General features: G+C 39.0%; 1 protein-coding gene across 1 annotated transcript in view; it reads right to left on the bottom strand.

Annotated features, from left to right (window-relative positions):
* Positions 1–27,995, bottom strand: part of Ubr1 (Ubr1 ubiquitin ligase) — a 360,686-nt gene that overhangs the window by 226,385 nt on the left and 106,306 nt on the right. The window contains exons 10-11 of the mRNA XM_081752092.1: positions 11,795–12,074; positions 8,666–8,884 (exon numbers count right to left, since the gene is read on the bottom strand). Coding sequence (XP_081608218.1) covers positions 8,666–8,884; positions 11,795–12,074 — 499 coding nt within the window. The remainder of the gene's footprint in view (positions 1–8,665; positions 8,885–11,794; positions 12,075–27,995) is intronic.

The raw sequence follows: 27,995 nt of genomic DNA, 5'->3' as shown, positions 1-27,995 counted from the left end.
TGCTTTCTTTTGTAATAATTTGAGCAACCATGTGGTAGGCGGCACGACGTTTTTTTTTTTTTTTTTTTTTTGCCCCTCTCATTTCAGTACCCTCCCAACAGACAAGAACAACATTACTGACAAACAAAGACAACGTTACGTAATTTCTGATAAGCAGGGCAGACAAAATGAGTAAGAAATATATTTATATCACCCTCTCCCCCTTCATGATTGGAATATCACGTAACATTTTTAATTCTACCGAAGATAACCCTGTGCGGTTAGGGGTAGGTAACTAAAGAGATACCTAATACATAGCTCCCCTTAATTGTAATATTACCGCTTCTTTATTTGTTCGAGGGAGCTCCTACACAACCAAGGGTGACAAAAAGAATAGGAAAAGTGTCTATTCATTCTAGTGGCTGATCCAGCACGGATTCCTGGAGGGGGAGGGGGAGCGGTGAAGTGAAGGATTCTTTTGATGATGTGAAGCTGTCACAAATTACCACTTAACTAAACTAAACATAATAGTGTGGTTAACCGGAACCCAGTCAGTTCAAATTGATGTAAAAATTTATTTTTTTACTTCATATTAAAGTTTTGGTTTCAAATGGGAATTTCAGTCCGAGTGGTGAATGATCAAATCTCGGGGGCTTTTCGGTGTAGAGGCTATGACCCCCTTATGGGAAAAGGCAAAAATATTAAAATTCTTAAAACTTTCGAAGTTTTCGTCTATTTTAAAGGAATGTTTGGCTTCATATTCAAGTGTTTGTTCCAAATTACAATTCCAGTCCGAGTAGACAATGATCAAATCTCGGGGGACTCTGCAATATAGGAAAAATAATGACGTCTATATCGTGATCCTGTTGGTGACATCACGAGTCATGACGTGAATATAGCACAAAGTAAACGCTAAATGCTGTTGGCTCTCGTAGCTGAGTGAGCTAGCGCAGCATGCTAGTAAGAAAGATTGGTTTTGGCGTGGGTTCAAATCCTTCCTAAGGAGAATTATTTTTAAAAAAATTATAACACTTCTTTCGTTAAAAAAAGATTTAAAATAATATTCAAAAAGTGATTTAACCATTATTTTTAAAAAAAATTTCATTAAACTTCTTTCATTAAAATAAGTTTGCCCTTGTACTATACAGATCCATAGCAAAGTTAGTAATAAAAATAGTAGTAGTAGGAACGGGTTACAATGCAATTCAGCATTCATTTGTTTCCGTGCGATGTTGCCAAACGTAACTCGCTTACAATGCTTTCTGGCTAGGCCTTAGTGTGTTTCGAAAATATGCTTGTGTTCGGGATGAAGTTCCAAGGTTCAGCATTGACTAGGAGTTTTTGCTATTAATATCCCTTCTAACAATATTGGCAGTGGACAAAAGTTGGACCGTGTTGAAGCTTTTTGCTCCTAATTTAGTTATTTTACTTTATTATTTAACGAATATATTGAAAATATATTTGTCAGCAGGCACGTATGCAGGAATTTATTTCGAGAGGGGTCCAAAGGTATCTGGGGGGTCCGACTTCAATATTAGGATAAATTATAATATTTTTAAAAAATAACCCCCAAAATTAGGTTAAATTTACAGAAAAGTTGGGATTTCAGAGGGGGTCCGGACCCCCTGAACTCACCCCTAAATGCGTCCTTGTTTGTCAGTAATGTTTCCTCATTTTGAAACCCTCAGAAACTTCGAATATATAAAGGAAAACGAGTTATTTTCGATAAAGTATCACTTCAAGGAGACGCGATATTTTTTAGTGCACATGGTGGTACCCCAACTTAACCAGGGCAAGAATTTCTTTACTTTGGTTCTCTGCCAATGCGCTCTATCGAAACGTTAGGTTTGTAATATAAACTCCTAAAAACAAACGTGTTTGCCAGAGAACCGTGATACTGAACAGAGCTCCACAGAAATGCATTCTGAACTTTAGTTTATAGCTACCCTTTGGTGTTTTTTGCCCTCAAGGTCAATCGAGTGATGATTCAGTTCAGTCCCCGTTCTTAAGCTGTGTTTGTATTACTTCGAACAGTTTTGACGTGTATTTTCCAACCACCATATGAACAGACAATCAGGGCAAATCATAGCATACAATACATTTAAGCAAGTATATTTGACGCGAAATTATTACACACATTATCCAAAGACACTTAATATATGAATCTATACATTTATTTATATAGGTAAAGCAAAGAGTGGAAATTACTTATCGAAAGAATAAATTAACAGCACGATCATAATGAAAAGCATGCCTCGTTATATATATAAAAAAAGACTTCTTTCGCGTAAGAAATTGCAACTCAGTTCGTCAGAGCAACTAGTCTGTGCGAATTAGGTTGTTAGTTCGAGCCTAATAGGAGTAAGAGTTTTTATTACTATTGTTTTTCTCTTTTTTTATGTGAGGAGAAATCAAATTGTAACATCGCGATATCAAATGTATTTGGTTAGGTAACTTTGTCTTAGCTAAACTTTAACTGTCGAAATTATTTTACTAACCCATCAGTTACTGAACATTTCAAACACCAGTCGCATAACATGAAGGTTAACCTCACGTCCGCAGCCCTTAGTTATGCGTCCATACTTTCATGGCCGGACCTTGGGCGGGGCAAGAGTCAGAGGGACGCCAAAACGAGGCTCAAAAAGTAAATTTTATAATGTGTTTTTTTGGTTTATATTCTTGTAAAGTAGCGGCAATTACATAATCTTTTTCCATTTCACCATGGAAGAAGAGAGTTTCATAGCACTAAGGGGACTGTATCGACAAATGGAGAGATGGCATGTAGAATAAAGAGTAGAGGGGGAGTAAGTATTGTTTGTTTCTTTGCTTGAGTTTAGCGTTCCACGGTTATGACTTAATGGCCAAAGAAGATGTGGATACTGATTATAGTGAAATCCGAACCACGTTTATCGTTCAACAGTAACCCACCGGGAATTGGACCCGGGACCACAGAAGGCAGGCGTGCTAGCCACTAGACCAAGCTGGGGGGGGGGGGCGGTGTTCGTATTGTTTATAGCAGGCCATATTCTTTGTGAAGGTTTCCTAGGTAATGAATGTCTTTTTGAAAAATGGGTTTAAACTATTAAAAATACTAGGATAAAATGTAAAATATAGGCTAATACTAGGGGGGAGGGCGCCATAAAGTCACTTTACCCAGGTCAAAATTTGGCCTGGTCCGTCCCTGCGTACTTTCTATATATTTTTTGGCTTTGCAGCTGGTGTGGTCCCCACGCCACAGGGTTGTGGGGGCGCTATTTACGCCAATACTTCGAACGTAATTCAATAACTGTTTCAGAAATTCTACCGTCAGCGTGGAAACGGGAATATATATTTTTCTAATAGTCCCATAGAACTTTCACTCAGAACACCAGATGCGATATTTCAGAATGGGCTCTGGCTAAGTATAAGGAGGATTTGATATTTCCTAAGTAAGTTCCTTTCAGAAAGTTTGATATTTCTTTAACGGTGTTGTAAATAAACATACTCATTGTTATTAGCCCGACACCAAACCATCCTGGACAAATCCCTCTAGAGCAACAATCGGCAAAAGTTTATTCTGGCTAATTTTATAAGCGACTCAAGGGTGAAACTTGTTAACGAAAGCAATGCTGTGCATACACTGCCATGCTTCTGACAAAATATAAAGTGTTTTATAATCTTTAGACACTTTTCCTATTCTTTTTGTCACCCTTGGTTGTGTAGGGCGCCTTTGAACAAATATAGAAGCGGTAATATTACAGCCAAAGGGCGCTAAAAATATATTACGTATTTCTTTTGTTACCTAATCATAACCGCCTAGAGTCATCTTCGGTAGAATAAAAAATGCTACGTGATATTCCACTCACGGAGGAAAGGATGCTCTAAATATATTTCTTATTCATTTTGTCTGCCCTGCTTGTCAGAAATTAAATGCTTTCTTTTGGGAAGGTGCTGAAAATAGAGGGGCAAAATAAAACGTCGTGCCCCTCCTACAGTTTAAATTTTGTTACGTGGTTGCTCAAATTATTACTAAGAAAGCACTTTAAACTAAGATGTCTAAGGTTACTACATTATGTAAGAGTGGCATATTCAGAAATAATAATAATAATAATAATAATAATAATAATAATAATAATAATAATAATAATAATAATAATTATTATTATTATTATTATTATTATTATTATTATTATTATTATTATTATTATTATTATTATTATTATTATTATTATTATTATTATTATTATTATTATTGTATGAATGTCTTTGGAGAGACGAAATTATGTGACACGAATCATTACATGTAGATCTTTAAGATGAGTCGTCAAAGGGGAGGAAAAAAAAAGGATTTTTCTCTCTGACTCTCTAACGTAAAGATTATGTGCTGAAGGTAAGAAGCGTCATCAATCTAAAATTGGTTGCTTTTACGTAGAATATCAGTTACTTCAGTTCTCCTCCTTCGGGCTAATTACCTCATGGGGTAAATTCAAAACAATTTCAATTCAAGACAAATACACTGTAAACTTTTCCGGAATGAAACATCTACGGAAAATTAAACATTTAATAGGGAAATCTGGTATCAAAGTGTCCAAAAAAGTAGATAGAAGACTATTTAATGATAAACATTGTGAAACTTTATAAAAATCTCCAAATTAGAATTAGCGTTTACTGGGAAACATTCATTATGCACCAGCGAGCTTATTGTGAGCAGTGAGCACAGGGAAAATAATTACGAAACTGTTTGCAAACAAAATTAGAGACACTAATGCAAGTGCGACAACATTTTTTTTCTTTTTTTGGTATCGTCATGAGTTTTACACATATGTTACAATTTGATTCTTTCCCACATAAAAAATAAATAAAATAACCACAGTGATAAAAATGACAGCTGCACCTCTGTGGGGTTCGAACCAGCTACCCCCGGCATACAGACTCGTTGCTTTGACTAACTGAGCTATTTGTTTTCTTACGCAAACTGACCATGTTCTACGGTAAAGATGATTTTTCATTACCATCGTGCTACCAATCATCCTTTTTCATAGGCAATTTCCACTATATGCTCTATCTATACGTTAATACTTAGTATAGATTCATATATTTGGAGTTTGCAGATAATGCACGTAATAAGACATATTAGAAATCTTTTTTAAAAGTTTCGTTTGTAGATTTAATCCACATTTCTCTCTAGGACATAGATGTCGTTGCTTCGTGTTGAACTGCAGAAGTCCCTCGCGTTCTTGAAAATTTCCCACTTTAGCAGAGTTGGCAATTCCCGTAATTTCGGTCGATTTAATGTTTTTCGCTTCTAATTTATTTATTTTAAGCTAATATCTAACACAAATATTAAAAACGAGTTTGTTATTAACGTTTCCTGCTGGGGAAACCTTCCAAAATTTCGAACACACAAAGAAAACGCAGAAATTTTGAGAAAACTTCAAAATAAAGAGACGCGTCATTTATTTTGCTCATAGTAGTACTTACGCACATGATACAATTCCACAGCGTTCAGAAGCCTTGCGAAATTCATTTATTAGAAAAAAATCTAAAATTAGGAAATGCTAGTGTGAACATTACATGGATCTATATTTTTTTCATTCTGTACTTCCAGAAAAAGGAAGATGCACACATTTCACATGAGTATACGGTAATTTATATAATATTGTATTGTCACCGGACATATGTGCATGAAAAATTAAAGCAGTTCTAGATCTAGATAGTATAGAAGTGGCCATGTGGACAGTCAACAAAGAACGAAAGTGATTTTTAAAAAAGCAGGGCTCAGGAATTTTGTCCACATGCCATTTCACTCGATCATATTTCCCTCAAAAATTATTCATGTAAGTATCTTTCAATTACTTTTGAAGAGAGGGTTTTGACGTCGCTTTCAAAGGGTAATTTTGTCCTAGATTGATTTCAACAATATTTTTTTCTATTTTTTTCCCGAAGATCACAAACTGACATCTGTACTATGTTATTTTGCGGACATGGTAAGCTGACAAGTGACAACTACTCTTCTAGGAATTTGCAAAATGAAAAGAAAGAAAAAAAAAGAGAGAGGAAGGGAGATGAAAAAAGAAGGTTTTGGTAGTACCGCTGTTTATGAGTCACCTGATTGGAACAACTTGAGCGAGGCAGAGAACTAAACTTGCCGCTCGACTCGGGCGGAAAGGAAAACTATACCGTCGCAGGGAGTTCATGTCTTACTGTTGCCATGCTTTCAAAGTTAAAGATAGAAGTTTTCTTACTGTGTTTTCTTCAAAATCTAAAACAGGCAGGGCATAGATATGTCTCTCCTCTAGGTTTGTTCAAATCTTGACGTTTGTAACTTTAATAATAAAGAAGAAAATAGTGAAAAACTTTGCTATGCTTTTTAAATGGGCCAACTTTCTAGGTTGCTAGGGGTACCAGATCACCTTAAATTATCTGACTTTACCTGACCAAATTATGATTTTCTCTGATTATCATTTTACTTAACATAACTCATGAGAAATAACGCATATTTGAAGTGTAATGCGCGTTTTCATCGTTGTTTATATGATTATGCATTACACTGCAAACGTACAATCCGCGGCAAAAAACCTGCAACATGAGCATATAACTTTATTGTGAAATGACGAAGTCTTTTGCTCCAAAATAAGTGTGCACGGGAGGAGGCCGAGGTTTATCCTGGCGTGATTCGTTCCACTTAGACGTTATGTTAATTCCCTGTGCTGTTAGGCGTAATTTCACAATAAACTTACATCCTCATGTTGCAGGTTTTTTGCCGCGGATTGTACAAATTAACCAACTCACTTATCTATAATTTAGATGATTGCTACAAAATCAGTAACAACACTCCCAATATAAAAGTTCTGATTCACTGACATTTCAAATTACCATAGGAATTCCTTGACTTTCCCTGACCGGCAAACCCCATGTGGGATCAAGAAAGTGGAAAGAAACGGGAGAACCCCGAGAAAACCCATGCATATGGTGTTTCTCCAGCACAAAGCTCACTTTGTGAAAGCCGGCATCAAATCAGAATTACCACGCACCAGACATGAGCGTTCTACCACTGACTCACTTTTAGTTTATTAATGCTGCCTTATATGTGTTTAACTTATTTTTCATATGCCTGTACAACTTCGTTCTAACTTCCGTATGGTTGTTTCCTTTTCGTTTTTCAAATAATTTTTTTTCTTTGAAAAATCAAAATGAGAAGGACAGTATATACCGTACGCGATCGATGGACCTAGTCAGATCTTGATCAAAACTAGAATGTGATAGGATTTCATGACCTTAGTACACACATGAAACTTCTTGGTCAAGAGGAGACCTTTTAGGTCCCGAGTTATTGGCCACTGATTTCAGACTTGGACTTAACAAACCTGTTACAGGAATTAAGAGCAGTGTATATTTATAATTAAGATTTGCTAAAAATCAAACAAGGACATTTTTTTCCGCTACAGGGAACTGTACTAGTAGATGACAGGTTTATGAAATACGAGCAATGTGGTATCTCGAATAACTAACATTATCAGTGTTAGGAAAATTGGAAATAGGAAAATAAAATATAAAGCATTTAAGTAACTTTGCATATACACAGAAACGAAATACAACTATGAACGTTTCGTGTGTCATAATTTTCTTCCGAAATATTATAATATAAATACGTATTTTATTTCATTTTTCATGCATAGCAATATGTAGAGAAGAATTAGTATTGTTAGTATTAGCATATTGCTGAGTGAATATAATAGAAACCTAGCGTTTTCATTTCCAATTGGGATTGATCAACGTTAGTGCTTTTTATTCTTCAGCTCTATCACACAAATGTAAGCTTTAATACTGCTCTTTTAAAAACCTACATAACTAAAAATGAGGTGTTGAAACAACACAAAATGACTACCACTTTAGCGTGTTACTTGTGTGTCAATTCAACATCAAGGATATCGCCTCCCGAGCATATGAGAAATAACTCGTTACTGACAGAGTATTTGCACTGATTTTTATTGTTTGGTATAAGCAAAGCTTTGCGCAATATATTTGCCATTTATACCAAAGTAACGAATAACGTCCTATGTTTTCTGTAATCGCTCACAATGATAGTTTTGTAAACCTGTGAATTGTCTGACGACAGTTACATGAATAAAGCAATCCTGCCACGTGTTTACCTTATCTATTATTCTTATGTCTTATGTAAGAACAGAAGATGGTAGAACTGCTATTCACGAGTTTACAAAACTATTATTGTAATCAATTATCGGAAACATAGAACGTTATTCATTGTTTGGTATAAATGCCAAATATACTGCGTAAAGCTGTGCTTATACTAAACAATAGAAACCAATGCAAATTCTTACAGTCAATAACTAATTTCTGATATGCTCGGAAGGCGATGTCCTTGGTGTTGAATTAACACACACGTAACACGCTGAAGTGGTAGTCATTTTGTGTTGTTTCAACACCTCACTTTTTGCTGTGTATGAATAACCTTTTTAGCTATACCTGGAACTATTTAAATTCATAGACAGAAATTCACACAGAGATTCGAAGTTACAGAATAATAACAATTTCTTAGTCTATACTTAATCTATTTGTTAATCTTTTGATCTCCTCATCTTTTCATAGTTATTTTACGCTTCGATTTTCAAATAGTATAGGTATCACATTATAAAATCTCATTTTTATGTATTTATTTAAAACAAACAATGAAATCTTTTCCTACCTTCAATGTGTTACTCTCAAAGTCAGCATGAGCCCAATTCATTAAGTTAAATTTGTTCAAAACATGAATGAGGAACTCATTACTCTCTATGAGAGATGCTCCTAGCTGAAGAAGAATAATGTCTCTATCCATCATTTCAGTTCGGCATTTCACATTATGATAAAAATAAAGCTGATTCAATAGAGAATAGCCATTACGCCTCCACATCCCAGCATGAACCTGGAAGCAATAAAAAATTATATATATATATTGATTTTCGTTCGTATTTCTCTTAGAAGTGAATAACATTTACACTTAATAACTGCGTAATTTATCTTCTCTCATAGTAACTTACGAACAATAATATTAAAATCCAAATATAAAAAATAAAAGCTTCTGAATATTCACATCATTGCCATTATAAACCTCTTTCTAATTGCATTTTCTAATTCTATTCCCTTCCTTACACCAATTATCTCTCTATTTCTTCCCTCAACCATACTGATACTGCGACTCTTTCCTCCATTTTTTCCCTAAAAACAACCCAGTACAGAATTCCCGAAATTTTTCATTTTAACACATTTCTAAAATTCAAACGTATTTTAATGGAGAACTAAAAAGACAATTTTCTGAGTGCTTTCGTAGGTGTGTAACTTTAATGATTATTTAAAAACCTTAAATCTCGGCTATTTATTTATCGGTTTTCGAAATTCGAACGAATCTCAATAGGGAATTAAGAATCTATCTTCTGAATGTATTGATAATTGTCTATCCCTAAGAATAATATTACAAAAATCAAACATTTACATTTTTATGGCTTTTATAGCATTAGCAATATCTTAGTTTGCATAATTATATAATAATTCAAGTAGGATATTGCTAGTGAAAAATACATATTTTATTCTCACATGGGTATAACCATTTTTTAAATTCTATCTATTGATCACAGTTTAGTTATTGTTTTCAGTATTTGACACGTAAATTTCCTGACTTCAGTGCCAAAAAAGTGAAAGGCTGGTGTGTTCATCGGTCCCCAAATAAGAGATTTCATGTGAGGTTAGGACTTTGATGAGTCGCTTAGTCCTCTTGAACTGCAATGTTATCTATCATTCAAGAGTTTATGCTCCGGATTCTTAGGCTATACGAAGGGTGAGAATTACAAAACACTCGTTGACAATTTGCTGAATAGTTACGAAAAGCATGGTTACAACATGTCGCTGAAAATTCGTTTATGCAGAGTTACCTGGACTTCTTTCAACCAGATCTCGGCGATATAAGTGACGAGCATGGCGAAAAGTTTCACCAAACAATATCAGAAATGAAGAGACGTTACCAAAGTGGATGGAAACCAAATATGCCTCAGGTTTATTGCTGGGGATTGCTTAGGGACACCGTAGATGCCTACAGGAGGAAGGTTAAACACAAAATAGTAAACTAGGTATGTATATTGTTTCATATGCAGTGTTCTTTCTCACATGTATAGTTCTATATCGCAATGTGTATACTCCTATTTTACGTATGTTCTTTTATTAACATTCGTCCTACAACACTAGTTAAACAACTTTTTCTCACCTTGTATCCCTTGTGTAAATTGTTATATGTTATACCTAAACTAATAGCTTGGGCGTTACTGAGGTTATGGTTCTTCTTCTTCTTCTTCTTCTTCAATAAACTTTTTTCTCACCTTATGTTAAAGTTATCTCTGTGATATTTTAATATATTATATCTGAACACATAAGATTGTGTTACTGAGCTTATGTTTATGTAGCATCACTGTAAGTGTTACCAACTTTTCCCAATTTCTCAATGAAACCAGTTTTCCACCAATTTTTCCAATGTTTTCTTCTTCTACAAATTGAGCGTGGTTCAATCTCAAATATTTTTCGTTGGAATTTGTGTTCCATAAGCTTTTCAATGAGGTATCATTTATTAATATGGGATAATTAAGAGAGGCTCATAAAGGCTTCCAACATGAAGCTGCTATTTTTTGAAATTTTAGACAGGGTCTATTATAAGTGGTATTATTTCTAAATCTAAGGTCAGATTCGTTTTCAGCAACTCAAAAACTATAAGGGACACCTTTTATGAAGAAAAAAAATGAAGTTTAATTTTGTTGAACAGAGTAATGTAAGCTATGCTGCCGGGCAATCGTTTATCTATACTTGTAAAGTCAAACACAATCGGTGGTGGAGAAAGAGGGTTTACTAGCCAGGTAAGTGGTTCAAAGTCGACTAGTTTTATTCTGAGAATTCTTCTGTAAACCAAAGAGATAAAATAAATACATATGGTTGTCACAGCGTTTCACAGAGATCTGTATCTCATATAATTAAAAATTAAATTGCATGGTAAAACAGTTTATAAAACAACGATAAAATAGAATGATATGAATTTGATTTAACCTACTCGTCGAGTAAAACAATACGTTTATTGTAAAAAAAATATTAGAAATATATGATCTATTAATAAGAATGTGAAGATGGGAGAAGTATGATAGATTATCAGGCGATTATAGTGTTCGGAAGAAAACGGGGAGAAATATTATAGATGAAAAAAGATCCATTATTGAGCGAGAAATGATTCAAAAAATGGTCACATACAGATTAGAAATAACAGGAGCAATGCTTAACTTTGTAGATTCTAATGTAATTTTATATAATGAGTCATTAAAAAAAAATATGTAGCTATATATTTGTCAAGTGTAACCGAAGTATTTCAAAACATGCATGATAAACGTTTTTAATGTCGTAATACATCTGAGAGGGCCTTATTCAATAGTTGGTTATTTATATGTTCGACTGTATGGAAACTGTATGGGTTGGACGAATGGATGAAAATATTGGTGTACATTAAATCTATAAATAACTAAATTGATATGATAGTACAGCATTTTCATTCTGTATTTATTAGACCGAAGTTCAGACTTAATGCTTAGAAAAAGGAGTTTGTTTATTAGGTGACCAGTAAATGAGTTTATACAGCGCATTATAACTATATGTGCAACAGTATCATTTTCATATTTAAAAAAAGAAGAAGAAAAAGAAAAAGAAAAACCATTGCTCGATCTCACTACGCTCTATACTCAATTACATACAGAAATTAACAAACTGCACTCATCTTTATATTTACAAGCGCTATAGAAAAAAAAATTACCTGTGCAATCATGACTTGAGTTCTAAGTACTGGTTCAATAATTTGTTCAGGCGTAGGTTTAGTTTTAATCTGAAACTCAGGACTATCGAACGAAAGTCCAAATTTGCCAAGGTGCAGATGTAGTCCTGCTAACATACGAGACAATGGAAGATGAACTGATACAGGCTGAGATGACACATCGTAGCTTAAACATGCAACAGAATGATCGGCTAATTCTCGAACAACGCCACCCTTCTGCATATCGGGACACGGGTTTTCACACAATTTCTTCAGCGTGGCTCTAAAACAAAACATAATAATTCGTTTAGAATAAGTCTAAAACAAAACATAATAATTCGTTTAGAATAAGTCTAATACAAAACATGCCAATTCACTTAATATCTCTTACTTCCATTTAAAAATTAAATTATACCTTTATTTATTTCAAATTAAAGAATACTTTAGAAGGATATGCAACATCATATAACTGAATCACTGGATGGTAGTGTCGTGGCGACATGGTCACACCGGTTCAGGATCGCGGATTAGGTGGTGGCTAATAGACTACCTTCTCACTCGCATCCAGTACACGTTAGCAGAATGCTGACGGATAACAATATGTTGCTGAGTATAGACTGTTCAATTCTTACTTTTGTAGTTCCTACATGGAACCATTTTCCAATAGCAAACTGTATGACCGAATGTGGTACGTAACATATGACAATTTCTAACTGGACATCATAACCCACTGCTTCCTTGCCCGTGAGCTCACCTGATCTGTCGCCTATTGAACATGTCTGGTCTATAATCACACACAGAACCCGTCACACCAAATGAATTTTTAGCAGCACGGTTTACAATACCCTAGTAGGATATACACACACTCACACGCTCTCTCTCTCTCTGATTCTGTCTCTTCCCATCTACGGTTTATGGTGTCGCAGCATATATTATCTATGGTGGCTTCATTTGATACTGACCTGTGTATGTTGTGCTCAGCTCACCAGACACCGTCGCATACGGTTGTAAGTGTACTCATGAAGTCCTTGTGTCGTAACGCTTCTGTCTACTATTTTGGCACAACTACCTTTCTTCTCTTTTCTAATTGGACACTCGATTTAAAGTTACCTTTTAGCCCAGAGGCTTAGGGGATATGGATCTACAGTTTAACACGGAATCGAACCAGGGTCCTGCGCGCTCAAACACGTGTACTAACCATATACGCACACAAGATAGCTCTCTTCTTTCCTAATTCCCACCTCGTCGATTTAGTGGTTGGTGTGGGTACCTATGGTATCCTCGTCGCCAAAAATGCCTTTACATCGCCGTGACGGGTATGTGACCGCGCAGTACTCCAAGGAAGGGATGGTTGCATAAGAAATTGTGAATAATTTTGAATAGTTTTTATTTTGACTAGGGAAATAACGTATGTATAAGGAGTAAAGGAACAGATTTAAAGCATCAGTACACTGTCATCTCTCAAAAGATTCGTATTTTCAGTTTTTCAGTTTATTATCTTCTATGTTCAGTTAATGACTGCTAACAATTGCTACTAGCGCATGTCACTCTTCAGGAATTTACTACGATATGTTCGCAGGACACTTTTCTAAGTCCTAAATGTATGCGTCAATAAATTCTTTCGTCTCACTGTCCTTATTTCAGAATGGAAACTGATTACGCTGAACGTGAATAGGTTTCGCTGTCGTAAAGCAAGGTCCGTAATAAATGTAATAAGGTTCTTCTTATTAAAAAAACACAGATGTATTTATTGTTTGTATAGCACAATATAATACAGTAACTAAGCAACATGATAATCCTTAACACCAGCAAGATTTTTCCAACAGGAAGGGGGAGCAAAAGGCCGATATAGAGTTTTTCGATTTATTGCGCTATATATATTAAGTTAAAATTCATAACATTTGTAATTGATAGCATATATCGTCTTACTTTTTAAAATCGCCACTGTAGCCTATTAGTCAGAACATTCATCTCCAGACATGAAGTAAAGAGAAGAAAAAGAAAGAGATATGATCAGTAGCGTAACTAATTTTCCTGCGCCAGGGATCGATTAATAATCGATTTACCCATACCCGCCGCCTGCCCCACGCATTTCAGCTGCTGCGTTATATATATGGTTCTATGTCAGAAGGGCAAGACGAAAGGGCGAGGACAGAAAGGCCGGAGTCAAAACAGGAACGATCAAAAGGACCCGCGACATAAGAGCTCAAGGCAAAACGGACCCGCATCAAACGGGCCTTGTTAAAAGGACCCTACGTCAAATGGACCGGTGTCAAAACGGGCCCCGCTACAAAAGGGCCCCAGTCAAAAGAAACCTCCTCAAAAGATCTCCGAAACAAAAGTGCCCGAGTCAAAACGGCCCAGCGTCAAATGGGACCGGGTCAAAATGGCTCCGAGTTAAAAGAGCCCGGGTTAAAAGAGCCCTGGTAACTGCCTCCGCGACAAAACGCCCCGAGTAAAACCGGCCCCGGGTCATAAGCTCTCTGCGCCAAAGGAGCCCTCTGCCAAAAGTGCCCGAGTCAATACAGCCATGCATCAAAGGAGCCGGGTCAAAAGGGCACGGGTCGAAACAACGCGTAACAAAAGGGCCCGAGTCAAAACGGACCCGAGTCTAAAGGGACTGAGTCAAAAGGTCTCCGCGACAAAAGACGGGAGTCGAATCTACCCCGCATCAGAAGTGTCCGGTTCAAAAATGCCCTGCGTCAAAAGAACCCGGGTCAAAAGGACCCCGACTCAAAAGGTCCTGGGTCAAAAGAATTTCGTGACAAAAAGAGTCGAGTCAAAACGTTCCTGCGTCAAACGTGCCAGAGTAAAAACGCCCTCGCATTAAAAGAGCGTAGGTTAAGATGTCTGCGAGTCAACAGGGCTCGGGTAAAAGAGCCCCGAGTAAAAACAGCCTGGGCCAAAAGATATCCGTGACAAAACGGTCCTGCGTCAAACGGGCCCGAGTCAAAACGGCCCCGCGTCAAAGGGTCCCGCAACAAAAGGGCCCTAGTTCAAAAAAGGCCGGGTCAAAAGGACCCGCCTCAAAAGGGCACCGATCTAAACAGCTCCGCTACAAAAGAGCCCGAGTGAAAAAGGTCCCGCGTCAAACAGGCCTGGGTCAAAACTCTCCGCGAAAAAAGGGCCAGAGTCAAAACGACTCCGCGTCAAAACGTTCTTAGTCCAAAGGGCTCGAGAAAAAAGGGCCCTGTGTCAAAAGAGTACGGGTCAAAACGACCCCGCCTCAAAAGGGCCCAGGTCAAAACAGTCCGGCGTGAAAAAGACCCGAGACAAAATTATCCCGCGTCAAGAGAGCCAGGAGTAAAACGACCCATCGTGAAAAAGGTCTGCGTCAAACGGGTCTGCGTCAAAGGCAGCCCCACGTCAAGAGAGCCCAGGTCATAATGTCTCAGTGTCAAAACGGCAAGGGTAAATGACCACCGCGACAAAACGCCCCAAGTTAAAACGGCCCCGTGTCATGAGATCTCAGTGACAAAAGGGAACTGAGCGAAAAGGGCCCGAGTCAATACGGGCCCTGGTCAAAAGGGCCCGGGACAAATTGACCCTGGGTCAGAAAAGGCCGGGTCATAGGAGCGGCTTCTAAAGGGCCCAAGTGAAAAGGACCCCACAACAAAAGGGCCCGAGTCAAAGGACCGGTTTCTAAAGGGCAAGGGCGAAAAGAGCGAAGCAACGAAAAGGTCTGAGTCAAAATGGCCCAGCGTCAAAATTGTACGGGTCAAAAGGGATAAAGTTAAAAGGCTCTGTGTCAAAAGAGCCTGGGTCGAAAGGAACCCTCCTCAAAAGGACCCGAATCAAAACGGCCCAGTGTGAAAAAGGTCTGGGTATAAGGGTATCCGCGACTAAAGGGAACGACTCAAAACGACCCCTCGTCAAAAGGGCTCGAGTTAAAAGGGGCCTGCGTAAAAAGAGCCCCGGTCAAAAGTATCCCGCCTCAAAAGGGCCCGGGTCACATCGGAACAGCGTGAAAAAGTTCAGGTCAAAATCGTCCTGCGACAAAGAGATCGGAATAAAAAAGAACCTTGTGTTAAGAGAACTCGAGTCAAAAGGGCTCTATGCCAAACGGACTGTGCCAAAAGGGGTCCCGCTACAAAAATGCCCGAGTCGAAAAGGCCCGGGTCTAAAGCTCTTTGCACCGAACGTTCCGCAACAAAAGGGCCCGAGTCCAAAGGACCTGTGTGAAAGGGTCTCCGCGACAGAAGGACTCGAGTCAAAATGGCCCCACGTCTAAAGGGCCCAGGTTAAATGGGCTTGAGTTAAAAGGGCCCTGCGTCAAAAGAGCCCGGCTCAAAAGGATCCCGCGAGATAAAACCCGAGTCAAAAGGTTACTACGTCAAACGGACCCGAGAAGAAACGGTCCCGCGTTAAAAGAGCGCAAGTCAAAAAGTCTGCAGGTCAAAAGGGCCTAGCGACAAAAGGCGCCGAGTAGAAACGGCCCCGCGTGAAAAGGAGCCGAGTCAAAGGACCCCGCGACAAATGGTCCCTACTTCGAAAGAGGCCGGGTCAAAAGGATGCAACTCAAAAGGGCACGGTTCAAACCAGCCCCGCTAGAAAACAGCCCGCGTCAAAAAGGCCGCGTCAAAAGGTCTCCGCGACAAAAGTACCCGAGTCAAAACGATCCCGCGTGAAAAGGTCCCGGGTCAAAACAGCCCAGAGTGAAATGTCCAGGTCAAAAGTCTCCGCGAAAAAAGAGTCCAAGTCAAAATGACCACGCGTCAAAATGGCCCGGGTCGAAAAGGCTTGAGTTAAACGTTTCCGGGATAAAACGATCAAGCGTGAAAAAGACCTGGGTCAAAATGGTCCCGCGACAAAAAGAACCGAGTCAAAAGGGCCCTACGTCAAACAAGCCCGAATATAAACAGCCCCGCGTCAAGAGAGCCTAGAAAAAATAAAGAAACATTCGCAATAATGTTACCTCGCCGGTTTTGAACGCTTAAGGCACCGGCTGAGAGTTACGCGGCTGAGTGAATGTAAAAAAAGAGCACAGGTCAAAAGGTCTCCTGGTCAAAAGGCCCCGCGAGAAAAGTCTCCGAGTCAAAAGATCTCCGCAACAAAAGGGCCAGAGTCACAACGGCCCCGCTACAAATGGATACGAGTCAAAACAGCCCGCGCCAAAAGGGCTTGGTGAAAGGGCCCCGCGACAAACGGGCCCTACATTAAAAGAGCCCGGGTCAAAAGGACCCGCCTCTAAAGGACACGGGTGAAAATAGCCCCGCTACTAAAAGGCCAGAGTCAAAATGGACCCCACGTCAAAATTGCCCGGGTCAAAAGGAATCGAGTTAAAAGAGTCCTGCGTCAAAGCAGACTGGGTCGAAAGAACCCTACCTCAAAAGGGCCCGAGTGTTACGGCCCAGCATGGAAAAGGTCTGGGCGTAAGTGCTCCGCGACAAAAATGCACGAGTCAAAATGGCCCCGCGTCAAAGTTACCCGGTAAATACGGTTTCACGTGCAAAAAGCCTGAGATCAAAGCAAGAGTGAAAATCAGGTATGCACGAGGGGATAATATCCCCTTTGTAAGTTGAAGTGATTGTGCAAAAGAAGGAGAAACATCTGTAGTTATTATTAACAAATAGTAAATTTAAATGGTGATATTAATTTTGTTAATTGTTCTGCAACAATCTCTATCGCTTCTCCATCAAAGTTCGCTTGCTCTTCCGACTTTCTGAATCAAACCTTATCTATTATTGACTTTCCCCTTAGGTCTAAAATTCCATTTCCACCCCTGGATCAAAGTATAGAATGAAAAATATTCTGTGGAAAAGATTAGTTTAATGTTGCTCTGAGAAGACATATGTGGATCTCTATACAGGGCATTGGGACAGAACAATAATATAGAGTTTTTCGATTTATTGCCCTATATATATTAAAAGTCATAGTTTATCATTGATAGCGTATATCCTACTACTTTTTAAAATTGCCACAGTAGCCTATTAGTCAGAACATACATCTCCAGATATAATGTAAAGAGAAGAGAAGGAAGGAGATATGCCCAGTGGCCTAACTAGTTTTACTGTGCCCTGGATCGATTCATTCCATTGGTGAACGATTTGCTCATACCCTTCTGCCCCACGCATTTCAGCTGCTGCGTTTTATATATATATATATATATATATATATATATATATATACAGGTTTGTCCGGAAAGTAATAGGACTGAGACAATTTAAAAGAAAAATATTGAGCCAATCGTTACAATTCTTTGAAAACTTTCAAAATAGGCTCCTTCTGTGTCGATGCAGCGCTGCCAGCGCGATTTCCAAGCATTGAAGGCGTCACGGAATTCATTCTTCGGAATAGCCTTGAGAGCCGCGGTGAAAGCTGCTTGGATCCTCTCTGTCGTCTCAAAATGCTTGCCTTTCATCGGGCGTTTCAGGCGAGGAATCAAAAAGAAGTCCGGGGGGCCACATCTGGGCTGTAGAGCGGCTGCGGAAGCGTTGGGTTGCCGGCCTTCGTCAGGTAGCTGTTCACAAGAAAGGCGGTGTGAGCCGGAGCGTTGTCGTGGTGCAGCTTCCAGTCAGCTCCGATGTCTGGTCGGACCCGTTTGACCCTTTGTTTGAGTCTCTTGAGCACTTCCACGTAAAACTTGGCGTTTATGGTTTGTCCAGGAGGAACAAATTCATATGGGACGAAGCCTTTGATGTTAAAAAAGACAATGAGCGTCGTTTTCACTTTGGATTTGCTCATTCTTCTCTTTTTGGGCGAGGAGACGCCGGCGTGTGCCACTCGGAAGATTGCCTCTTTGTCTCGGGATCATACTCAAAGATTCATGATTCGTCACCTGTGATTAGTTTTTTTCAAAAATTGGGGGTCACTTTCACATATGTTCAAATTTTCTTGGCACAATTCCACTCGTCGCAATTTCTGGTCGTCAGTGAGCACTTTTGGGACAAACTTCGCGAACACCTTGCGCATGTTCAAATGCTCTGTCACAATTTCATGAACCACAGTTTTTGGTAAATTTAACATCTGGGCAATTAAACGAATACTTAGTCGACGGTCTGAGTTCAAAACTTCGCGCACACGAGTCACATTGTCGGTGTTTGTCGAAGTCGAAGGTTTTCCAGTACGGTCTTCAACGGCGACCTCTTCCCGGCCCTCTGAAAAGGCCTTGTGCCACCAAAACACACCACTTCTTGCTAAAGCATCATCTGGGTAAGCCTGCTTGATCATATCAAACGTCTCTGTCGCAGATTTACCGAGATTAACACAGAATTTAATCGCGTACCTCTGCTCTAACGAACGCTGCATTTTCGGCTTGCACCACTCACAGAAACACGTAGCGCGAAAAAGCCTGTCCTGACTCTCCGTGAGCTCAGAGACAACTGACCAGCCAATCGTTCGTTAGCTAGGAACGCCCTCTACTGGATTCAGTCAGTGCGCGCACGCTCCGAAGTACAGTCATGGCGGAATAAAATCAGTCCTATTACTTCCCGGACAAACCCTGTATATATATATATATATATATATATATATATATATATATATATATATATATATATATATATACTAACAGTATACAAAGTTATTTTTATTAAGAAATCTAAGTTTTTACTTATCTTTTTCCTAAGTTATCACTACATACTTAACTCGTAACTACTATCGTGGGGGATCAAATTTGAACTCCGCAAACACATTTCTAGATGTGGACAATATATATATATATATATATATATATATATATATATATATATATATATATATATATATATATATATATATATATTGTTTCACTGAGGCTTCAGTCGTCTATTCTCAGTTGACCTTGCTAGGGGGCCGCGGTGGCTCAGTGATAGACTATTCACCTCTGGTGCATGGGGTCCTGGGTTTGATCCCAGCACGCGCAAAGTGAACCTTGTGCTGGATAAACACTGTGTGCGTGGGTTTTCTCGGGGTTCTCCAATTTCGTCCCACTTTCTTCATTCAACCATTTCATTCATTTCTCATTATCGCCGCCTCCTTTAGCCTAGCCGGCATAATCGTGGGTCGTAAAACTTAACGGTTGCATTTTTTCAGTTGATCTTGATATTTCGTAGCGACTTGTTGTTCGTGTCCATGCACTTTGTTGTTTCGATAGTTTCGGACCTCTGGGGTCGAAATTTTCCCCAGGATAGTACTTGCGCTATACGTTTCCTGCATTACATTTTTTCTGTGGTTTTCTTGGGGAGTGTTACGGAGATGTGTGCAGAACTCGGAACTGGCAGATTTTGCAGGTGGTTTCTTGCAATTTTCTATAGAATACTGGACGTTGCATGCTTAAATAGCCTTGTTTTTTTTTACCATCTTTCCAACGAACCAAGAAGACTTCAGAGACGAGACTTCATGAGGAGTATTACGATGACTCTCGCTCAAGATCACCTAAAAGTAAGGGGCGAATGCGGGACACTTTCTCGTAGGCTTCGGCAGTCATTGTTACGACTAACTGATAGGAACATCAATGAAGACTGTCCGCAAACAGATTCTCCAGCTAAAAGAAGGAGATGTGCTATTTGTCCTCGAATTGATGACATAAAACGTTCTTGGATTTGTTCTATGTGCAACCGAAATGTGCATAAGGGTCAATAAAGAAAAATCACTATATGTACTGACTGTCAGTAGAAGAACTAAAGTGTCTATATTTGTTCTGTGTCTAATGGATATGTGATTAAGACACATTTAGGGGTCGTCCACATATTACGTAACGCGGCAAGGAGGGAAGGGGGTTCGGCCTCGCGTTATGAAGAGTGATAAGGGGGAGGAGGGGCTTTAGGTCTTCGCTACGTAACAGTTTTTTCTGCTGTATTTTTTATTTTTATTCTCAGATTTATATGCAATCTTTTAAACAAATAATTTTATTGTTTTTTTCTTTTTTATAAATTAGCTAGAATACCCGTTTTTCATACGGGGAGAATTCGTTTAATTTTGGATATATAGGGCGCACCAAAACTGTCACCATCAACTTACGGACTCCAAAGCTATGGATTCGGCACAAATATCGGTCATATTCGATCACTTTTATATATCTCCCCTTCCCCAAGTTGCATGGCCAAATTTTAATTTAAACGGCATCGAAAGTGTTACTGTTCATCTCAGCGACCCCTAACAATATGGTCTCGACTCTAATATCAGTCATTTTCGAACATTTTGTATATGTCATCCTCCACTTTACCCAAGTTGCGGGGTGAATTTGGATTTAAACTGCATCGAAAGAGTCACTGTTTATCTCAGCGACGCCGAAATTTATGCATTTGACACTAAAATCGTTCATTTTCAATCATTTTTTATGTATTCCCCCTCCCCCAAGTTGCACCTTCAAAGTAAAATGATAAAAAAACATCCCAGGTCAGAACTTCATCTATGTTGAAAATTTGAACGAGATCGGTCGGGTGGTTAAGAGTTATTAAGTTACAAACATAGTCACTTTCATTTATATATATATATATATATATATATATATACGAGGGTTGGAACTTAAATAGTAGCAACACTGCTGTGGAGACACTATGCAATGAAATGTACTAGTGGCGCTGATAGCGCACGTTGTTGACATATCTACCTAACCTCCGAGCAAATAGACTCGCCCGTCCCACGTCACTGGCAGGCGCACAAGCGAGGGAAGCACAAATCACCTGTGAGCAAGCGGTCTAACGTAAAGGTGTCAAATTCGCTAGTGGACAGTGATCCACGCCTGACGATTAGTGAGCTCGTCCACGAAACCGGATTAGCGCGTAAGACTGTGCTTCGCATTCTGAAGGAACGCCTGGGCATGCGCAAAACTGCATCACAATGGGTTCCGCATGAGTTGATGGAAATGCAAAAATGGATGCGTTACGACGCTGCTCAGACGCACTTGGAGCGGTATGAGCGCGAAGGCGAGGCTTTCTTACGCCGTATCATAACACTGGATGAGACATGGGCCAGATCTTACGAGCCAACACTGAAACGCCAATCCAACGAATGGCGTCATTATGGGTCGCCGCGAAAGTCGAAAGTGCGTCAGAGTCCCAGTGTGGTGAAAGTTATGGTGTGTTATCCTAACGCATTACGTTCCTCCAGGGCAGACCGTCAATGCCCTAATCCGGTTTCGTGGGCGAGCTCACGAATCATCAGGCGTCGATCACTGTTCACTAACGCGGCAACAGCTTGCACTTCTTCTTCAGAGACGCTAGGACGACCTGCCCGATGCATGTCCGCCACAGTTTGCCGACCTTCGTTAAAGGTTTTTACCCACCGTGCCACTGTTCTGTACGGCAATGCCGATTCCCCACACGCCTCTTGAAGCCCTTGATGACACGGTCGTGCTGTACGACCTCTGGCACATTCAATCTTGATCCAACTCCGTTGTTCCTGTTTCGAAAACATAGTGACACCTTTACGTTAGACCGCTCGCTCACAAGTGACTGTGCTTCCCTCGCTTGTGAGCCTGCCGGTGACGTGGGACGGGCGAGTCTACTTGCTCAGAGGTTAGGTAGGTATGTTAACAACGTGCGCTATTAGCGCTACTAGTACATTTCATTGCATAGTGTCTCCACAGCAGTGTTGCCACTATTTGTTCCAACCCTCGTATATATATATATATATATATATATATATATATATATATATCGATATAGATAAATAAATATTCCTATTGTTTTGGAAAATTGCGAACTATAGCCTATATAAATTGAATCATACAGAAGAGATTCGAAGACGCACTAGACACCAGCGTAAATGGTGGCGAATCCTGCATGTATTACAATACAATAAAACTCCGTTTTGTGGCTATCGCAGCATTGGATTTAGGGAACACGCTTTTCCGGAGTTAGTTGTTAGTGATCGTAACCACCGCCTGAAAATGCCCTCATGTTCCCACTAGTATTGCTATTTCTGAGAATGTTATCTAAAACCTTTGATTTGAATCATTACTTACTCTATTCTTCTAAGGGGTTTTGCATAGGAAACAGAAGAAATTCTTTTTCGTGAAATTATATTTTCCGCGGTGGAACGATCCAGGATTTGTAGATCAAAATAAGATATTAAAAAACCTAATTCGTCGGATATTATCTCGTACTAAATTTTTGATTTTTGAATTTGAATATTTCTGAAGAAATTGAGTTTATTCGCATTCTCGCACTGATTTAGGACAAGAAGAATATGAAAAGAGGTAAACTGAAGTCCTAAGTCCAAAAAAGATGCTCGAGAGCTTCTTCACAAACGAGATGTCCCTGCTTCTTCACATGCGCAGCCACTTTGAATCTGTGGTCGACGAGGAAGGCAACTTTGCATCGTCGAAACTGGCGAATTTCAAATGCACGAAGCATCCTGGATCCCTGAAAAAGAGATCGATGTTAGTTCTTCAGATCCTGTTCCACCTTCATCTTCCTTGTCAGTACGAGGGTCACTACGAAAGTTTTCAGATGTGAAATAACTTACTTAAAATCAATTTAACACTTACATTTTTTCAAAGTATTCACCATTACACTGTACACACTTTTGCATCCTCGAAAGCTACTTTTGGAAGCAGTGTTGCCAGCCTTTTTCTCCAAGTGTTGAAAGTTCGTTCTCGTAAGCCACTACAGCTTCTTCAGGGCTGCAAAAATCTCTTCCCACGCAAGCGATCTTTGATCCTGGGGGACAGAAAAAAATCACACGGGGCCAGGTCAGGGCTATACGGCGAATGAGACATAAGTTTGACCTCCCTAGATTCTAAAAACTGAATTGTGATATTGACCGTGTGTGCGGACGCGTTGTCATGATGAAGCAGGATTCCACGCAATCCAGTTCTTGGACGCCGTTCCAGAAGCTTCTGGAACACTTTTGTTAGGCAAACAGTAGTGTACCATTGAGCAGTAACAGTCCTTTGTTCTTCAAGTGGAACAGTTGCAACATGGCCAGATTTGGAGAAGAAAGTTTCGACCATATTCTTCCCCACACTTCGCGGTCGTTTCACTTTCGTGGGTGGATTTTCGTCTGGAAAGATCCAAACTGTAGACTGGCGTTTATTTTCAGAGTCAAATTAATAGATCCAAGTCTCATCACCAGTAACAATGTCAGAGACGCGTCAAGAATTGCCTCCATCAAATCTTGCAAGCATTTCTTCACACCATTACACACGCATGCGCTTCTGCTGTTCAGTCAAAGTGTGCGGCACCCAACGAGATGAAACCTTCATGAACCGAAGATGAACATGAAGAATTTTTGTTACTGCTGGCGATCCAATGTTCACTGTAGATTCAATGTCCTTGAAAGTTGTTCGAGGATTTTCTCGAATCATTTGTTCCACAGCGGCAATGTTTTCATCTGACACAGCTTTTGCAGGACGTCCAGCTCTCTCTCCATCTTTAAGCGATGTCCGGCCTCTTCTGAATTCACCAAACCACAGAAAAATTGTAGCACGGGAATTAGCAAGGACCCCAAATGCCCCCTGCAAACGGTCAAGGCTTTGTGTCTCGTTCAAACCACTTTTGAAATCGTAAAGGATCATTGCCCGAAAAGGTTCCCTTTCGAGCTCCATTCTAGACAGACCGAATACTGCTCACATCAACAAACAAGTGAAGGCGATACGCCGTTGAAACCTGCTTCGCTTCTTTGCTCTGGATACCACTACCGAACGCAATTGTTGGAATTCAAATACTGTGCCACAACAATGCGTATCTCAAAACTTTCGTAGTGACCCTCGTTGTCATCATCTGACCGAAAAGGATAGGTGTGATCTCCTTGGGAAACGACAGTACGCAGTTTTGAAGAATTAGGACTGTTAATTAAGCAATCTTATGGGGTTAAAATATTATTACCATCCTACCATTTTCTAATACGTACCGGTACTTTGATTTATTAGTGAAAAATACTACAAATATATTCAGAAAAAGAGCATTTTGTAATAAAATTTCTGCTATTAAAAATAGTTTTTATTATAATAACTCCCAAAATAAGGAAAATTGGTGAGAAAACAAAAATCCAAAAGTGTTACGTAACGAACGGGGGAGGGGTTCAGCCTTGCATTACGAAGTGTGACAAGGGGGAGGGAGAGGATAAAAATTGGTCAAAAGTAGCGTTACGTAATATGTGGACGGCCCCTTAAGACTAATCATTGTGTGTATTGGTAGGTAGCCATAGCCAGCCCAAAAATATGAGGGGGCGGTAGAAGTTAGGGGGCCGATCCAACCATATTATAGTTCATCATTATAGTATAGCAGTTCATTTGCAAGCCTACCGTGAATATTTTAGGGGGCATACGCAGGGTGGGTACTGGGGGTCCGCTCCCCAAAATCCCGACTTTAAAAAAATGTAATCTACTTTTAAGGGCAATTTTAGAAATGTTCATATAATTTAGCCTCAAATTGTATTTGAACCCCTCCAAAACGCTTTACGCCCCTCCCGAAATAAATTTCTGGGTACGTCCCTGTTAGGGGGAACAATAAAACTTTAGGGGGGCCCGGCACCCTAGTTCCCCTGTGGATACGGGCCTGCAGCCAAGCAACTAATCAAACACAAAAGCATCAATTGTCAGCTTTTTGAATGACAAGTTACATTTTCTCAGCACTAATATTTGAATGATTTTTTTACATAAAAATAAGTTTATTTTCATACTTTATTTTCGGATAACAAAAAACTTTATTTCATTTAAGTATGTTCTTTCGCTTCGTAATAATCTATTACCAAAAGACCATTAGTCAAAAATATTTTGAAAATATCTTTTGTCCCCAAAACTAGTTAAGTCCATTAAAGTATAGCACTAGTAAACGGTCCACAATCAACTGCCAATGGTAACACGTATTAACATATTTTAATTTCAAAACAAATAATGGTGTTAAATCTGACCTCACGATAGTACTTATGCAGTATAAAAATAAGGATATTAGTAAAGAGTTAATATGAATTATGTTAATAGGAAATTAAATTAAAAATAGTTTACTCTACATAATCTAATTTAAGAAAAATAATGATAATAATAAAATAAAATAATGCAATAATAAAAAGATGGTAATAAAAAGTTTTTTTATTGTAATCCTGGATTCTCTCGTGTTGAACAACATGGCTTTCCTCAATGTAGCCTCCAGAAGGGCGATAAATACGTATTATGAAGCACTCCAGTTCACATTTTTGGTTAGCCAACCACATATCAAGAAATGTCTCAAATTTATTTTTCAGACCTGCCCCTTCCCTCAAAACTTCCTGGATCTGTCCGTGATATCGGTTGTTGCCAATTAACTGATAATAGTCATAGCGTACCTTTTGAAATGTTTTCAAACGCTCTTTGCATAAGGAACAGTTTTCCGTATTCTTTATTTTTTCTTTTCTTTTTTTTCGCCCTTTTACTGTGCTGGAAAGGGACTCCATGAGCAGTGTTTGGCACACGACCCACTCGGGAGAGTAATGCTCCCAGAAGTACGTTTTTTTCGCGCGCTAATCTAGCCAGCTGTTCTAAACGCTATCCTAGCCAGTTGTTTTAAGTTGGTCACAAAATTTATATCATGGAGTACAAGGGGAACAAAACGAGCCCTGCGGGGTTTCTAACCCGTTCCTACTACTACTACTACTTATCTGCACAAAAGTAAGTAAATCACTTTTTTGAATATTATTTTCATATTATTTTAATTTAAAAAGTGTTATAAAAATATTTTTAAAATGTAAAAAAAAAATCCTCGAGCCGGGTTTGAACTCACGCCAAAAGGGACTTTCATTAGTAGCATATAGCGCTAGCCCACTCGGCCACGAAGACTGACAACAATAATTATTTGATTTCTGCTATTTAAATGCAACGTGGCAAGAAATTGATAACACCAACCAATCAGAACTGTGTTTCTCGTTCCTACTTCCGAGAGCATTACTCTCCTGATCTAGTCCTTTTGGCACAAGCTATGTGCGAGCAGTTCTGAAGTTAAATGTTTTCAAGGCCAAGGCCACCAACACATTTTGATAAGTACACTGTTGCGTGACTCACGCTTAGGGAGTGAGTATGCCACAGCAGTTGCATTGTGTGTTTCCGTATGATACTGAGATATTTCTTTGGCAGGAAAATAGTTTTGTATGGAACCAAAGACGACTGAATATAAAAACATTTAAAAGGTATACTCGGCCTGCAAGACTTACATGGCGGGCTTTACTTTGATGAATAAGGACAACCACTACCACAGTGCATGTTGTGGCACGAAAGTTGTAGTCTACGTGTCTGCCATGAGTTGGTCAGCTGTGTTTGCACACATCAGGCTTGACTTTCGTTTGTTGAGTACAGCACCTGAAATCCATTCATAATTCGATATGAAGGTTTCAACAGTTCTTGTGGATTGTTAATATGTTTTAGCTACTAAATGAGTGTCTTCATTATTCGATTTAAAAAGAACAAATATAGCTTTTTACTTTGGGTTTTCTGTTTTCCAAGCCTAGAAGCATTGTAGAACACGTTAAGTATGGTTTCACGCCTTTCTGCGTCGAGACATAGGAGGTGATGACGTCAAAACTTTAAAAAATATTTTGTTACTAGGCCGATATTTATTTATTTTTTATTTTTTGGCGGATTTACTTTTGCAACTAGAAGATTGAAATTTTGCACAAACATGCAGTCCACCGAACAAAATTTATCAGATTTTTTCAGGTGATCTCTGCGTTAACACTGGGGGTCCATAGGGGCAAAAAGGTAAAAAAAATATTTTTAACCAAAAAATCTCTTTTTTTTTTCGCGATTTTCACGCCTTAGATACACGATGGAGACATGTGAATGGTATCGTTTGAAAGCCAGTTCTGAAGAGAATTATGTACGACCCACGATTCTAGGATAAATAGGGATGTCTCAAGGAAACTTCTACACAAGATCCTGTTTTATACGGGAATCTGGGGTATTATGGATATATATATATATATGGCAGGCTTAGTTTTGCACTTAGAAGATTGAAATTTGGACAAATATTCACTCCACCGAATAGTATTTATCAGATTTATTTCAGATCTCTGCGTTAAAACAGAGGGGTCCAGAGGGGCAAAATTTTAAAAGGATATTTTGATGAAAAATTTCTTTCTTCGCAATTTTCCCGCGTTAGATACATGATAGAGACATGTGAATAATACCGTTTGAAAGGTAGTTCTAATCTCAAGAGAATGATGGCAAACCATGATCCTAGAATAAAAACGGATGTCTCAGGAATTTTTTTACCTCCCATCAGGGTCTTTTGCGGTAGTCTGGGGCACTGTGGGGATTACTGATAAATGAAATACTTTTCCTACCCTTACTATTCAAGATAGAAAATTG

Source organism: Thermobia domestica, chromosome 3 (assembly GCF_964235325.1).
Source record: "Thermobia domestica chromosome 3, izTheDome1.hap1.1, whole genome shotgun sequence".
NCBI classification, from domain to species: domain Eukaryota; kingdom Metazoa; phylum Arthropoda; class Insecta; order Zygentoma; family Lepismatidae; genus Thermobia; species Thermobia domestica.
Note: the sequence above shows the minus strand (reverse complement) of the source record. Positions and strands in the feature narration are given on the sequence as shown.